At 33.9% G+C, this 14,714-nt stretch overlaps 1 protein-coding gene across 1 annotated transcript in view; it reads right to left on the bottom strand.

Annotated features, from left to right (window-relative positions):
• Positions 1-358: 358 nt before the first annotated feature.
• LOC106162138 (translation elongation factor 2) overlaps positions 359-14,714 on the bottom strand; it is a 28,495-nt gene continuing 14,139 nt past the window's right edge. Inside the window, exons 9-14 of the mRNA XM_013539282.2 lie at positions 7,785-7,923; positions 6,868-7,239; positions 6,154-6,363; positions 5,319-5,501; positions 1,259-1,388; positions 359-1,035 (exon numbers count right to left, since the gene is read on the bottom strand). Of these exons, the coding sequence (XP_013394736.2) occupies positions 842-1,035; positions 1,259-1,388; positions 5,319-5,501; positions 6,154-6,363; positions 6,868-7,239; positions 7,785-7,923 (1,228 nt within the window). The 3' untranslated portion in view covers positions 359-841. The remainder of the gene's footprint in view (positions 1,036-1,258; positions 1,389-5,318; positions 5,502-6,153; positions 6,364-6,867; positions 7,240-7,784; positions 7,924-14,714) is intronic.

Genomic DNA, 14,714 nt, shown 5'->3' with positions numbered 1-14,714 from the left:
CCGAGTCCTGGTGAACAAAGTTTCACAGCCCTCATTTCCCTGATGAAGTCTGTTGGCAGAAGAAATATTGGCTTGTAAATATCAGTTAGTTATTTTTGCAGCTATTAAAAATTGAAGCTTTTGAGCATGTGATGTTCAACTTCAGTAACGACTCATCTTTTCCATCCTTAAAGTTGTGAGCATTCCAATCGAATGCTACAAACAAAATTGAAAACCAAGCAATCTGTAGTTAATTTGTGCAGTGAAAGCAAAATAAACGCTAATTGAAATATAATGTATGCATTGATCCAGATTTATGCATACAAGTTTGTGTACATGTATAAGCATTATTTTGACTTGCATCACGAAGAACAGCAACTTCCATTTTTTTTCTTCCTTTATTTTTTTCTTATAACTTGGCATTTCATATATTTGACACTTTTACACAACTTTTGGGCCCATAAACATTTTTAGCAGCGAATTCCATGGGCTCTCCGTAGAATTCTGAAGTTATAAGCAAATAACTTGTATTAATGGGCTTTCAAATCATGATTTTAAGTAAGTTTGATATTTTACTTTTTTTTTCTCTCTTTGCCACTTTGCACCTGGTGAACTCTATCCAGTTTCAGCCAGTTTTTTTTAACATAACAGAACTCATATTGTCTATATTCATTGTAATAAATATGCCCAAACTGATGTCACAAGTACATGTATATAAAATCTTCTCAATCACATTTGTTACATTACACTTGTCAAAAAATCCGCTCCTTGGGACATGAACCCTGTTGAAAAGACTACATATACACATAAATGGTCTCATTTTGATTGATGGTGAAATGCTCTAGTCATCAGCCAGTTGTGTTTACAGCTTGTCAAGGTAATCGTCCAACTTGGGAAGACCCTCCTTCATCTTCTTGCGAGCCCTCGTCTCAGAGATGACTATGGCAGTCTTGCTGCCCTCTTCAGTTACATCGCCTGGCAGCAGGTCCCAGTGATCAAATACACACTGTGGGAAGGCCTGTCCCCCCGTTTCTTGGCGGATGTGTGACACAAAACCTAAATAACAAAAGACCAACAAATAATTCAGTTCACCTGCAGACTTAAATCAGAACAGTATCAACAACATCAAGCCCATTTCTCTTTCTTTTTCACAATAGACGTCTGGCTAAAATAGCATCAGCTACTATACTAGGTAACATTTACAAGCAGGTGGTAATCTTTATGAGTCTGTAAGAAGATGAATGACAGTTTCTTAATCCTGTTTCAAATGGTGACTTACCAAAAGATTCATTTACAGGCAAGAAAGCCTTGACCGTGTACTGCACTCCTCGATCAGTTGTGGCTTCATTCACTGTACCTCTTCGTTTATTTAACACACCATAGATATTGCCTACAACTGATTCAGGTGCCTAAAAGACAGGATTGTACATTATAAAATTACAAATGCCTATGACTAGTGCATGCTTTTCACAAATACAAGTTCAAATATGTATGTCACAAGCAAGACTGAAATCCAGGCAGAATAAAATGGTTATTCAATCAGAATATGTCTTTGCTAGTTTATACCAAAGTGCCAATTGCCAAATTAAGGCAACTGTGTGAATCACTTTTGATGGAAATTGTTGGCAAAGCACAAAATAATGGTTAGTTTCCCATTCAGCCCATAGGGGCATATACTGTATATAGTCCAGGAAATTGGTGAAAAATTGTGCATTTTTTACCTACAAGCATGAAATTTGGCACACTTATGGACAATGAAATTCTAAGCAAATTTGGATATATGGGCATGTCTGAAAATTCCAAAATGACCGTCAAATCCAAGATGGCCGCCCAAATACCTTTTCAAATTAAAACTTCAAGTACATAGTCTTTTAGTGACTTAAAATATCATATAAAGGTTAGAAAACGCCATGGTATGAATCCTTCAGGTGTATAAAATCCAAAATGGCCGCCAAAAGTAAAAAAACACTCCACTTATTCAAGATATCCATTAGAATAGTAAATTCATCATGCACTTAAAACTACAAGCATAAAATTTGGCACAGTTGTGGACAATGAAATTCTGAGCAAATTTAGATGTATTGGCATGTCCAAAAATTCAAAAACGGCCACCAAATCCAATATGGCCTCCAAAAATAGGGTTTCTAATTCAAACTTCAAGTATATAGTCTTTTAAGGGCTTAAATATCATATAAAGGTTAAAAAACACCACAGTATGAATTCGGTATCAATATCTGCTTCTTTAGGAGTATTAAATCCAAAATGGCCGTCAATAGTAAAAAGCAGTTCACTTATCCAAGATATCCAGCAGAGTGGTGAATTCATCAAACTACAAGCATGGCATTTGGCACAGTTGTATAAAACGGGATTCCAAGCACTTCTGGATGTATGGATATGTCTAAAAATTCTAATATATGGCCCCCAAATCCAATATGGCCGCCACAAATACCCGTGCAAATTAAAACTTCAAGTATATAATTCTATACTAGCTTAAGACAACATTTTTTGGTTAGACAAAACTATGGTTTGAATGAAGTATCAATATTTGTATCTTTGGGTGTATAGAAATTCAAAATGGCCTCCAAAAATAAGAAAAACAGGCCACTCACAGCAGCAGTATGGTGAATTCACCATGCAGTTAAAACTACAAGCATGAAAATTGGCACAATTGTAGAGAACAGGATTCTAAGCAATTTTTTATATAGGGACATATCTGAAAATTCTAATATGGCCACCACAACCCTTTTAAAGTAAGAATTCTACTTCATAATCTTATAACAATCTTTTATATTTTTGGTTTGAAAACAGAGCTCAGTTTAGATGAATTATCAAAAACCGCTCCTTTAGTTACATTAAGATCCAAATGACCGTAAAAAGTGGAACAGGACTCCTTTTGATTAAGTTGTGACACCACATGCAGCAATTCTATAGTTGCCAAAGAATATGAAAATGTCAAGGTATTTTCACAAATAAGTTTTAAATTAACGAAAGTTATTTTATCAAGTAGGTGTTGCACATTTTATGGGCGATCAGCCTATTACTTAAGTAAATGGACAATTTCTCAACAGAAGATAGCAGCTAGCTAGACCGAAATTGCAAGTTCATATGCTTTTAAAACATTTATTTGTTTTCATTCAATTTGCAAGGGACTTAAATGTCACATATTTTTCATTTCTACTTATTTCGTTAAATAATTTTCATTTATTCATGTGTGCCTAGCTTTAGTTGTGTTTCCCTCAGCTTTCTCAGAATTTGCCTAAAGCTATAGCTTCTACATGTAATTCACTTTCCCCAACAAAATACCAAGAGTGATTGGTCATTTTAACACCAGAAAGCATCAGTTTACATGCATGTGGGACAATAGGAATATGAAAGTGTGGTAGTGCATACTTGTAAATGTAGGTTATTAGTGTGAACCCATATAGGACCAGTCTTCCTATTCTTCTGACTCCCCTCTCCACAGTTAGCAATTGCACACATAACTACGAACAAATGTGGTAGGAGCTACCTACGAAAGGTAAGTTTTGCTATCTGGGTAAGTGGATACTCCCCATGGCTTCATTCTGGACTGTCCAAAATGACAATGATGCCGGAAATCGCGATGAATCTGTACCTTTTAACGTCCATATTGCACTAATTTCCTGGTATAATCCTCAGAATACACCGTGAATTTTTTAAGCTTTATATGTATTAACTTACTGAAGGATTTGAATTCTCTTATTATCATGTTCAGTTATTTGAAAGTATAAGTTTGTACCTAAAATAGTTGCCAAATGAACAAATGAAAACCCAAAGTTTGGAGCCTACTTCTTTTTAGTGCATGAAGTTTAAAGCCTGCTATGCAACTCTTGGATAGAGCACGTATCAACACCTGCCCTCTGTTTGGGGTATTTCTTTGCTCATCAGTTTTCACTTAATTCTCAGTAGCCCTTACTGCGAATGTACTAAATCCATTTCTTAGAGCTGAAATTAGAAGCTTTTCTAATTTACTTTTGAAGCACAAGATAACATCATAAGATTACCGAGTGCAACTATGCCCCTGCTTTTAGTACTTTACCAATGCACCACACCAAAATTGTTGAGACCTGTATGTTTGATTAGCTGTCATTTTTGTAATATTTGTGAACATTTGATCACGAATGGTGATTTAAAAATCCGTCCTTACAGCACATTTATATTGTGAAGCGCCATGCACTGATCTAGCTGAAGAATCATAACCAACAAACAAAATTGGTACACCCCAAGCTTTTTTATACTTGCCTCTTTGAGGCTAAGTTATTTTGGTGTTTCTTTCACATTTTATGGATTTTGCACGATTTTTTTTTTGGATTTTTTTTCTTAGAAAGGGGGGGGGGTGGGGGGGTGGCCCATGAGTGCCATTTAAGTAGATTGCTAACTGGGAAATGATCTTAATGAGAATCCAGAGCAAAAGGTCAAACTACTTATGTTGGTTTAGCAAAAGAAGGACTGTTTTCAGTACATAATAAATGTATCATGCTTGATGTTTTTTACAAACTCTCTAGAATAGCTCCTGCACAAATAGGAATATGCTGATTATACAGGTAGTTGCAAAGCCCACATGGCTATTCACGAGTGATTACAATTCAATACATGTGGCCCGCTGACTTTTGGAGGCCATTTTGGATTTTAAAACCTAAAGAGGCAGATACTGATGCTACATACATACTATGGTATTTTCTAACCATTAAATGGTATTTTTATAAAATACTATACAAATAACTTTCACAATGAAATGTTTTTTTTGGGGGGGGGGGCATATTGAAATTGACTGCCATATTGGAATTTTCAGACATGCCCCTTTGTCCAACATTTTTTAGAATCATGTTCTCCACAACTGTGCCAATTTTTATGCTTGTAATTGTAAGTGCTTGATGAATTCACCATACTACTGCATATATTGAGTAAGTAGACTGCTTATTTTACTTTTGGAGGCCATTTTGAGTTTCTATACACCTATAGAAGCGGATATTGATAATTCATTCATAGCATGGTATTTTGCAACTATAAAATGATATTTTAAACCATTATAGGACTATATATTAGAGGTTTTAATTTAAAAGAGTATTTGTGGCAGCCATGTTGGATTTGGCGGCCATATTGGAATTTTCAGACATGCCCATATATCCAAAATGGCTTAGAATTCCGTTATCTACAACTGTGCCAAATTTCATGCTTGTAGGTAAAAAACGCACAATTCACCCTTTTTTCTGCACCAATTTCTTGGACTAATATAAAAGAAACTTGCAAAGGACCCTTTTCTTCTTTTCTACAGGTCTTGGAGAGAAATCAACTGACAATTTTTAGCAATTACAACTTACCTGGATTTCTACTAAGTAGACTGGCTCCATGAGTTTGGGTCTAGCCGTCAGTACACTGGCATACAGTACTCTTCTTGTAGTTGGGATAATCTGACCACCACCTCTGTGGATAGCATCAGCATGGAGAGTCACATCACAGATGTTAAAGCGAACCCCACGCATGTTTTCTTCACAGAGCACACCCTAGCAGAAGGTTTGAAGGTAAAATGACATATCACAAGGCATCAAGTTATAATGGACCTTCAGAGAATAGAAGGGTTTAGATAACATATGAATGGCATTACAAAAACATAAATATAATGACAAAAATGGCCTCCTTAAATTAATCTAAAAAGACCCATCACACCTTCACTTGTAACAACATGGATTACTATTCAAAACTGAACACATTTCATATTTAGCACCTATGTAATCAAAACAAAATTTACTGTCAAAAATATTTTTCACATTTATTTTTTATGCCAATTAAAAGGTTTCACAGACTACTTTTTTGCTGCCCACTTTGTTGAGATAGCTTTTAAAGCAGTTTGTGAGCCTTGCTGTCAGTTGGCCTCTTGTTTGTCTAATTTCTTCTAGGTGTTTCATGGTTTTTACCTATTTACAAGGAGGCTGAACTCCCAAGTATATCGAGAAGAATAATTTAGACATTTTGAAAATAGAAATAAAATTCAACTCCATGGCCAGATATTGTGAATTATTTTGGTGTTATTGTTGTTTTTACCATTAATTTAATGAAAGTCTATTTCCATTCGTCTTCCATGACAATTATAAATTAATAACACGTTTTTGTATTTCTTTCTTAAAACTCTGAAAGGGAGAAAAAACAAAACCCCACCTCTTTTGTTGCCCACTGGAATCCAGCAACCACACTTTCCTTGATCTCATTCAGGTACTGCACTCCCTTGGTGACATCTATAACCATGTTGGGGCCAGTACCCTCAGGCCCAAAGCTCCAGATCTTACGAGCTTCATTCACGTCCCAGTCATATGTATCAGCCAGATACCTGCCACGCTCCTTGGGGTCCTGTCTTGGTGTTACCTTGCCCTAAAAAATCAATGACATGGAAGTCATAGAAGAACTTTTATCAACTGTGTTGTTATAAGAATGGAATGAATTTATTTTATTTTGAAATGAATTATAGTAATGAATTTTTCTGTAATTGGCAGCTAATATTGGAATTATTTACCTCCAATTTTTCAAAATATTGGAGGTGAACAATGCAATATAAACTGATGATTGAAGAAAAAATAGCTACCTTTTACTTACTGACATAATACTTTCATTTCCACATCTATCACTAACCTCAAGCAAATTACCAGAGTTGAATTTTAAATTTCAGGCAAAGTATTTTAAACAATGGTAATAAGAAATTAATGATTTGATTATTGCACTAATACTGACTGTTCATCGATTCACACACATCCCTTCCACCCCTTAGGGCCAAGCATCTAAATGTCTATTATAAAGGCCTCTCAAAAAGTTCTTAGGTTTAGATAGTTCCTATGCATTCATGTTTTTTTTTTTTTTTAAATATAAAATAACACTTACATCATCTATATCTTCAGGTAGTCCATCTGGCATGGGCTGGGCAGTCATGTAGAGACGGTTGTGCTTGTTGGGGGATTTGGAGAGACATGTCATTTTGGACATCTCTGCCACAGTCTCGCGGTAAGACACAACAGGTGGGGTCACCTTCAGTGGGATGCTAGCATGCTCCTCTTCCAGATCTTTAAGGCAGATCTCCAAATGTAATTCTCCTGCACCAGCAATAATGTGTTCACCAGATTCTTCAATACAACACAACACCATAGGATCTGACTTGGCCAAGCGCTTCAGACCTTCTACAAGCTTAGGCAATTCAGCAGGGTTCTTGGCTTCTACAGCTACTCTCACAACAGGGCTGACAGAAAACTTCATCATCTGAAAAATACAAAATTGTGGCCTTATAAATGTCTCTTTGTCAAAGCTATGTGTATGTGATAAACTGTCTGCACAGAAATCACTTGCAAATCCTGCTATCCAAAATAACCAGTATTCAAAAAGTTATCAAAATGTGCAAAGATATACCAATTTTAAAACAAATGCTAGATATTTTTCATCACGCCTCATTATCACAGCTAAAATACATTTCAATCAATTTTTTTTATTTAATAATCAGCATTAACAAGTAAAAAATTTGATACTGTCCACAGACATCAACAACCAATGTCGATTTTTGACATCGAATGATTTTGGAAAAAAAAAAGCATTTTGTCAATCAGAAGAAAATGTTAGTTGGCAGTGAAGTTGGTACTTGTATTGTTATTTTAGAGGATGTTGGCATAGGTCTAAATTTGTAAAAAACAAAACTTTGAGACTAAATCGTTTGGCACTAAGCCTTTATCAATACTGCTTATCTAAGGTTTGGGAAAAATTTGACCCATTTTATTATCAAAAGCTGAACTTAAAATATATATCCCACTTACCTTCATGTTGTGTGCCTGATCAAAAGTAGTAATGGTGCCAGTCTTCACCAAGAATTGATCCACACCAACCAAACCGCAAATGTTACCACAGGGAACATCCTCAATTGGCTCAGTGTAACGACCCATCATCAATATGGTCCTACGAATAAGACAAACAAACGAAATTGAAACAAACAAACATGGACAAGTTACAACTGTAACAAAAATCAGAAAAATGAACAAAGTCCCAAAACTGTCAAATGTACAGACAACAAGGCAGCAAAGCTGTCAAATGTACAGACAAAAAACAGAAAATAAAGATGCAAAATAGGTCATTTTGTCAATTTTGATGCAATAATAAATAATGCTTATAATAGCACTGTCAGTCAACACTGAATTTTAATCATGCACAACAGGTAAAATGGTCAATAACATGAGCGGACCCAGAGATATTTTCTGACAGTATTCCAAAGTATCTATTTTGATCCATCCTCCATTTTGATGGTCTTCCAACAGAAGAAAAAATAGATACCAGGCAATATAAACTTAATAACCTGACTGTCTTCCGGAAGTCCCAGAAGATGGTCTCAATCTACCCTTTCAATAAGATTAGTTTCAGGACCATGAGAGTTCAAATTCACATGATGTAAGTCTTAATATTTGAAAAATGATGACAGTGCATAAAATAATATTACATAAGTAACATAATGTTTAAAGACATAAAAAACAATACAACTGCTTATGTGGAAAAACAGAAATGTCAGAGTCTCAGGCGGATGAGAGTTTAAAGTCACAAATGCAAGTGTTTGAGAAAAAATTATAAAGGAAAACAACAAAACTAGAAAAGCACTCCGAGAGTGCAGACCTCTGCCAAGGTAGCAATTGTTGATTATTATTGATTTTTGTCCTCTTTGGCCCACTTCTGACAGTTCCTGAAAATTTCAGCAAAATCGGTCCATAACTTTTTGAGTTATGTTGATGACAAACAGGGGTGAAAATATAACCTCCTTGGCAGAGGTAAATATAATTCCAATGAAGCTGCTATTCAAACTTTTAATCTTTCAGTTTGATATATATATATATATATATATATATATATATATATATATATATATATATATATATATATAACTTATTTGCAATATTAAACAAAATTTACCTGCATAATTATCACTGCTTCCTTATTATTAATCTAGCAGAGAGCTTAACCTATGGGAGTTTACAGGGAAATATCAACAAGTGTGCTTTATGTAATCTCAAATCACAAGTGTGCTTTATGTAGCCTATCAATTAGGCAAATTACTTTATAACTGAAATTAGCGAAGTGATACCCAAGGGAAATTTATAGACTGACCCTCTCAAAGGTCTTTCAGGCCCATAAGTCACAACTTAAGAAGAGCACAAAACAATAATGCACAAAATAGGAGACTACCACTTCTGATGCAATAATACATTATGTTTAACTGCACAGTCAACATCAAATTTTAATTTTGCACAACAGGTAACACCGATGAGAGTAAAAGCATAAGGCTTCAGGCCCATCAGAGTTCAAGTTTATACTTAGAAAGTGCCAAAATAAGAAAAATGAAATTTCACACAAAATTGCATTAAATTCAATAATAAATGATAACCCAACTGACCTGGCTTTCTAATTTGAACTGCATGCCAATCCTAAAAATCATACTCTTAAGTTAAATATAATAATAAATAACACAGTTTTCTTTTCATAATGTTTGCAGTAGCAGTGCAAAAAAGATTATTGTCAATTTTGATGTAACATTACATAATAAATTATAGAATAATTATCACCAATTTTTGATTATTGACTATAAATAGCATGAACATGTAGAAAATTTGATTACCATCCGGCTTCATGTCCATGGGAGCTCCAAGTCCCACAATGAATATGCCAAAAAGATAATGAATATTTCACTAAAATGAATAACTTCCAGAAAAAGAAGCCCATTAGACTGCTTTTCCAACTTGGGCTGCATTTTAGTCCTGTGTTTCTTTTTTGAAAGTTTGACAATCATAACGAACACGGTTTTCCCATCATGGTCATCATGGCAGATGTGGATGATTGAATCTGACAAACTGCAATGATATGAGTTTATTTCCATTTTGGACACTTGATTACACAATACATGATAACAAGTTTACCATCATTTTTACATAATCAACTAACAATGTTGTAAAGATGCAGGAAATATCAAACACACACTTTTACGTATCTTATTAGTTCAATAATGAGACTGTTAACATGCCTAAGAATTGAATCTGAGGAAATTTGAAAAAACAGTACAACTTCTAAAATAATGGCCCGATAACACTGATTTTCGAACTCAACCTGCATTTTTGTAAGATTGACCACTCCTGTGAGTATAATGACAATTGGCTAAGCTGTTTTTCTTATATTGTGTTATTAATGTTGCATATATGTTGAAAAAAGTGAAAAAACAGCATAAAAAAATTAAAAGAAAATGTAAAATAAAACATAACAAAAAATACCAATAAAGCTGCTATTCAAACTTTTAATCTAGCTGTACAATTACTAACATGATATGAATAACCCTATTGAGTTTGAGAATAATAAGGCACTGTTATTCATCTTTAGCATTAATGTAAGCGTTACACAAATTTTTTTTTGTAAACTTATTTTCCATATTAAATAACATTTACCTGCATAATAATCATCGATTCCTAATTATGTGACACAGTTAAGAAAGCTAAACCGATGGGACTTTACAATGAAATCTCAATGTGTGTTTATGTAATCTCATTTAATACCCACTTGAAAATTAATTAAGCAAATTATTTTATAACCCTGAAATAACTTGAAAATCAATTAAGCAAATTATTTTATAACCCTGAATTAACTGCCTACTATCCATATACATTTATTGCACCAAATAGCACTGTACTGCATTGCTTTCAAAACAGAAAACAATTACGATGGTTTTCCAACACAAGCTGCACTTCACTCTTTTCAGTAAGGTTGATTATCATAAGTAACATGGTTTTCCCTTAATCGCTATCCTGGCAGCAGTGTCCAAAATAGGGTTTTCTTTAACTTTCATGCAATATAACATAATACTTAACAGCATAATGACCATCAAATTTTTTATAAAAAAATAAAAGTATCATGGATATTCAGAAAATGTGATATGGAAAGGTCTCCAAGGACATGGAAGTTAGGGTCACACTTTCAAAATGCCAAAATGTTAACAAGAGATAACTGTACTGAAATGATTTTCTTTCCATTTTCAACACCTTTTTTACATAAAACCATCATCAATTAACTGTCATTTTTAAATGATCAACTAGGAAAATTGTTGACATAGGAAAAATATCAATAGAACAATTTATAATGTCCAATTAGCTCCATTTGGAGATTCTGAACATAGTGAATGATTGAATCTGACGAACTGCAATGATGAGTTCCTTTCCATTTTTGATACTTTATTACACAATGCAGGATAATAGGTTTACCGTCATTTTTATATAATCAACTAACAATATTGTTAAGAAGCAGAAAATGTTAAAACAACACTTTAACATATCCAATTAGTACCGTTATGAGACTGTTAACATGCTTAAGAATTAAATCTGAAGAAAAACCACTTATATACAAAAAGGCTAATAACTTCATCAAAACTTAACTGATCAAGCTTATTTCCAAACTTGATCTGTATACTGGTCAGATTGATCACTCCTGTGAGTTGCAAGACAAAAGGCTGATTGGTTTTCCTTAAAATGCGTTATCAGTGTTGCATGTATGCTGAATAAAGGGAAAAAAACAGCATTACTTTTGTAAAAATAGTCCAATCATGCCAATTTTCAAACTTGACCTGCATATAATAAATATTCACCAGTTCTGTAAATTTCAATCCAAGGAAAGGAAAAACATTTTTACACTTATCATGTTATCGGTGTTATAAAAGTGCTGAAAAAATTGAAAAAAAAAAAAAAAAAAAAAAAAAAAACAAGGCAGCAAAGCTGTCAAATGTACAGACAAAAAGCAGGAAATAACAAAATAGGCTACTGTCAATTCTGATGTAAAAGTACATTATGTTAAACTGAAAATTCAACATCAAATTTTAATTATGCTCAACAGGTAATACCAATGTAAGTAAAATGTGTAACAAGCATAAGGCTTCAGGCCCATGGGAGTTCAAGTTCACACTTTGAAAATGTAAAACTTCCAAAAAAAAAAGTCAATTAGACTGCTTTTCCAACTCGAGCTGCATTTTAGTCCTGTGTTTCTTTTTTAAAAGTTTGACAATCATAAGTAATATGGTTTTCCCATGATGGTCATCATGGCAGCAATACCCAATATTGTGTTTTCTTCTATTTTGATGCAATATTTCATAATGCTTAACAGCATAAAGAACATCAGTTTTTAATAATAAAATATACGTATCGTGGATTTTCAGAAAATGTGACTAGCATGGGTCTTCAAGCCCAAGGTGGTTCTAAGTCACACCTTGAAATTGCCAACCCTAGGGGAGCGCGTGCCGCCATTTACTATTCAATCATGGCAAGTCAAGTGTTATTTCTCGGCTTTAAACACCAGGAAAGCTCCAGGCCCTGACGGTATAACATCACGACTTTTAAAGGAATGCGCAGCCCAGCTTTCAGATGTGTTCGCGGAAATATTCAACTGGTCAATTGAAATGTGCAGAGTGCCTGAAATATGGAAGACAGCAACCATCATACCTGTGCCAAAAAGTAAAACTGTAGAGAATTTAAATGATCTCCGTCCTGTTGCTTTGACACCGGTGCCTATGAAGATATTCGAAAAACTTGTTCTGTCTTTTATTAAAACCTTAGTGCCAAATAGCTTTGATCCACTCCAATTTGCCTACCGCAGTAACAGAAGTGTAGACGATGCTCTTTCTATGTGTTTACACAAAGTTCTCGAACATCTTGATTGTAAAAATGCCTATGTTAGAATTTTATTTGTTGACTATAGCTCAGCATTTAATACTATTGTACCAAGCAAATTGTATTTTAAACTTTTGGATGATCTTAATTTTCCACCAGCACTCTGCGATTGGATTTTAGATTTTCTTTTAAACAGAAAACAGTCAGTAAAAGTCGGTTTTAACTTCTCAGACACTATAGTTTTAAACACTGGCACACCCCAGGGCTGCGTCTTATCACCTTGTTTATATACGTTATTCACCCACGACTGTGTGGCGAGGGAGGAAAATACATTTTTAATGAAGTTTGCCGATGACACAACTTTAGTCGGCTTGATACACCATAATGATGAGATGTCATACAGGCAGTCGGTTACAAGTTTAGTAAATTGGTGCACAGACAATGACTTGATATTAAATGTGAGCAAAACAAAAGAAATGATCATAGACTTCAGAAGAAATCAGATAAGTAAAAATCCCTTGGAAGTTAACGGTAAAGCGGTCGAACAGGTTTCTAATTATAAATTACTAGGGGTTCAGCTGAATAATAGGTTAACCTGGGGCGATAACATCACGAAGCTATTGAAAAAGGCACGTCAACGAATGTATTTCTTAAGGAAATTGAAAGCTTTTACCAGAAATGTGTTTATTTTAACGAACTTTTACAGGTGTGTTTTAGAGAGTATTTTAACTTATTCAGTAACTGTTTGGTATGGACGTGCAACTGTTGAGGAGAGGAACAAGTTGGAAAAGATCATCGAAACTGCAGGGATTGTAATTGGAACAGATCTAACTCCCGTCCATACTATATATCTAGACAGGACTAAAAAGAAAACATTATCAATAATGACAGACAGTTCCCATCCAGCCCATACCCTTTTTAAATTTTTACCTAGCAATTCGAGACTCTTAGCTTTTAAGGGTAGTAAGCGATTTTTAAATAGCTTTTATCCTTCGGCAGTAACTATTTTTAACTTTAACATGTAATTTTAATTTTCATTTTTTTATATTTCAATGGCGCTACTACAGGGCAAAAGATTCCCGATTTTATACATTTGTATTTTATTGGCTTAATAAATTATTATTATTATTATGAATATGTGAAAAATTAAATTTTCACAAAAAACTGATTAACTGCCAGAAAAATTTACCAAATAGACTGCACTGCCTAATGAAACTGTATTTTAGTCCCATGTTTCTTTCCTGTAAGTTTGAGAACAGTAAGTGACATAGTTTTCTTTAAATGGTCATTAAGGGAGCAGTGTCCAAAATAGGGGTTTCTTCAAATTTTGATGCAATATTACATAATGTTTAACAGGATAATAACCATCAATTTTTAATAATAAAATATTAGTATCATGGATATTCAGAAAATGTGACTAGCAAAGGTCTTCAGGCCCATGGAACTTCAAAGTCACAACTTGAAAATGCCAAAATGTAGACAAGACAGTACTGTCCTGAAATGCATTTTTTTCCATTTTTAACAATTTTTTAACATATAACAAAATTAACACTTTACTGCCATTTTTATATGATCAACTAAGAAAATTGATGAGATGGGAAAAATATCAATAGAACAGTGTTTAATGTCCAATTTCCTCCATTCTGAGTTTCTGAACATAGTGAATGAATGAATGAATCTTACAAACTGCAATAATATGAGTTTATTTCCATTTTTGACACTTTATTACACAATACATGATAACAAGTTTACCATCATTTTTACATAATCAACTAACAATGTTGTAAAGATGCAGGAAATGTCAAGCAAACACTTTAACGTATCTTATTAATTAAATAATGAGACTGTTAACATGCCTAAGAATTGAATCAAGAAGAAATGTGAAAAAACAGCATAACTTATAAAATAATGGCCCGATTATGCTGATTTTCGAACTTGACCTGCGTTTTAGTAAGATTGATTACTCCTGTGAGTTTCATGACAACAGGCCTATCAGTTTTCTTTGAAATGTGTTAACAGTGTTGCATATATGCTGAAAAGTGAAAAAACAGCATAACTACTAAAATG

Source organism: Lingula anatina, chromosome 1 (genome assembly GCF_051362555.1).
Source record: "Lingula anatina isolate TDL-2025a chromosome 1, LinAna3.0, whole genome shotgun sequence".
Classification (NCBI taxonomy): domain Eukaryota; kingdom Metazoa; phylum Brachiopoda; class Lingulata; order Lingulida; family Lingulidae; genus Lingula; species Lingula anatina.
The sequence above is the reverse complement of the archived record's forward strand: the minus strand, read 5'-3'. Positions and strand labels throughout refer to the sequence as shown.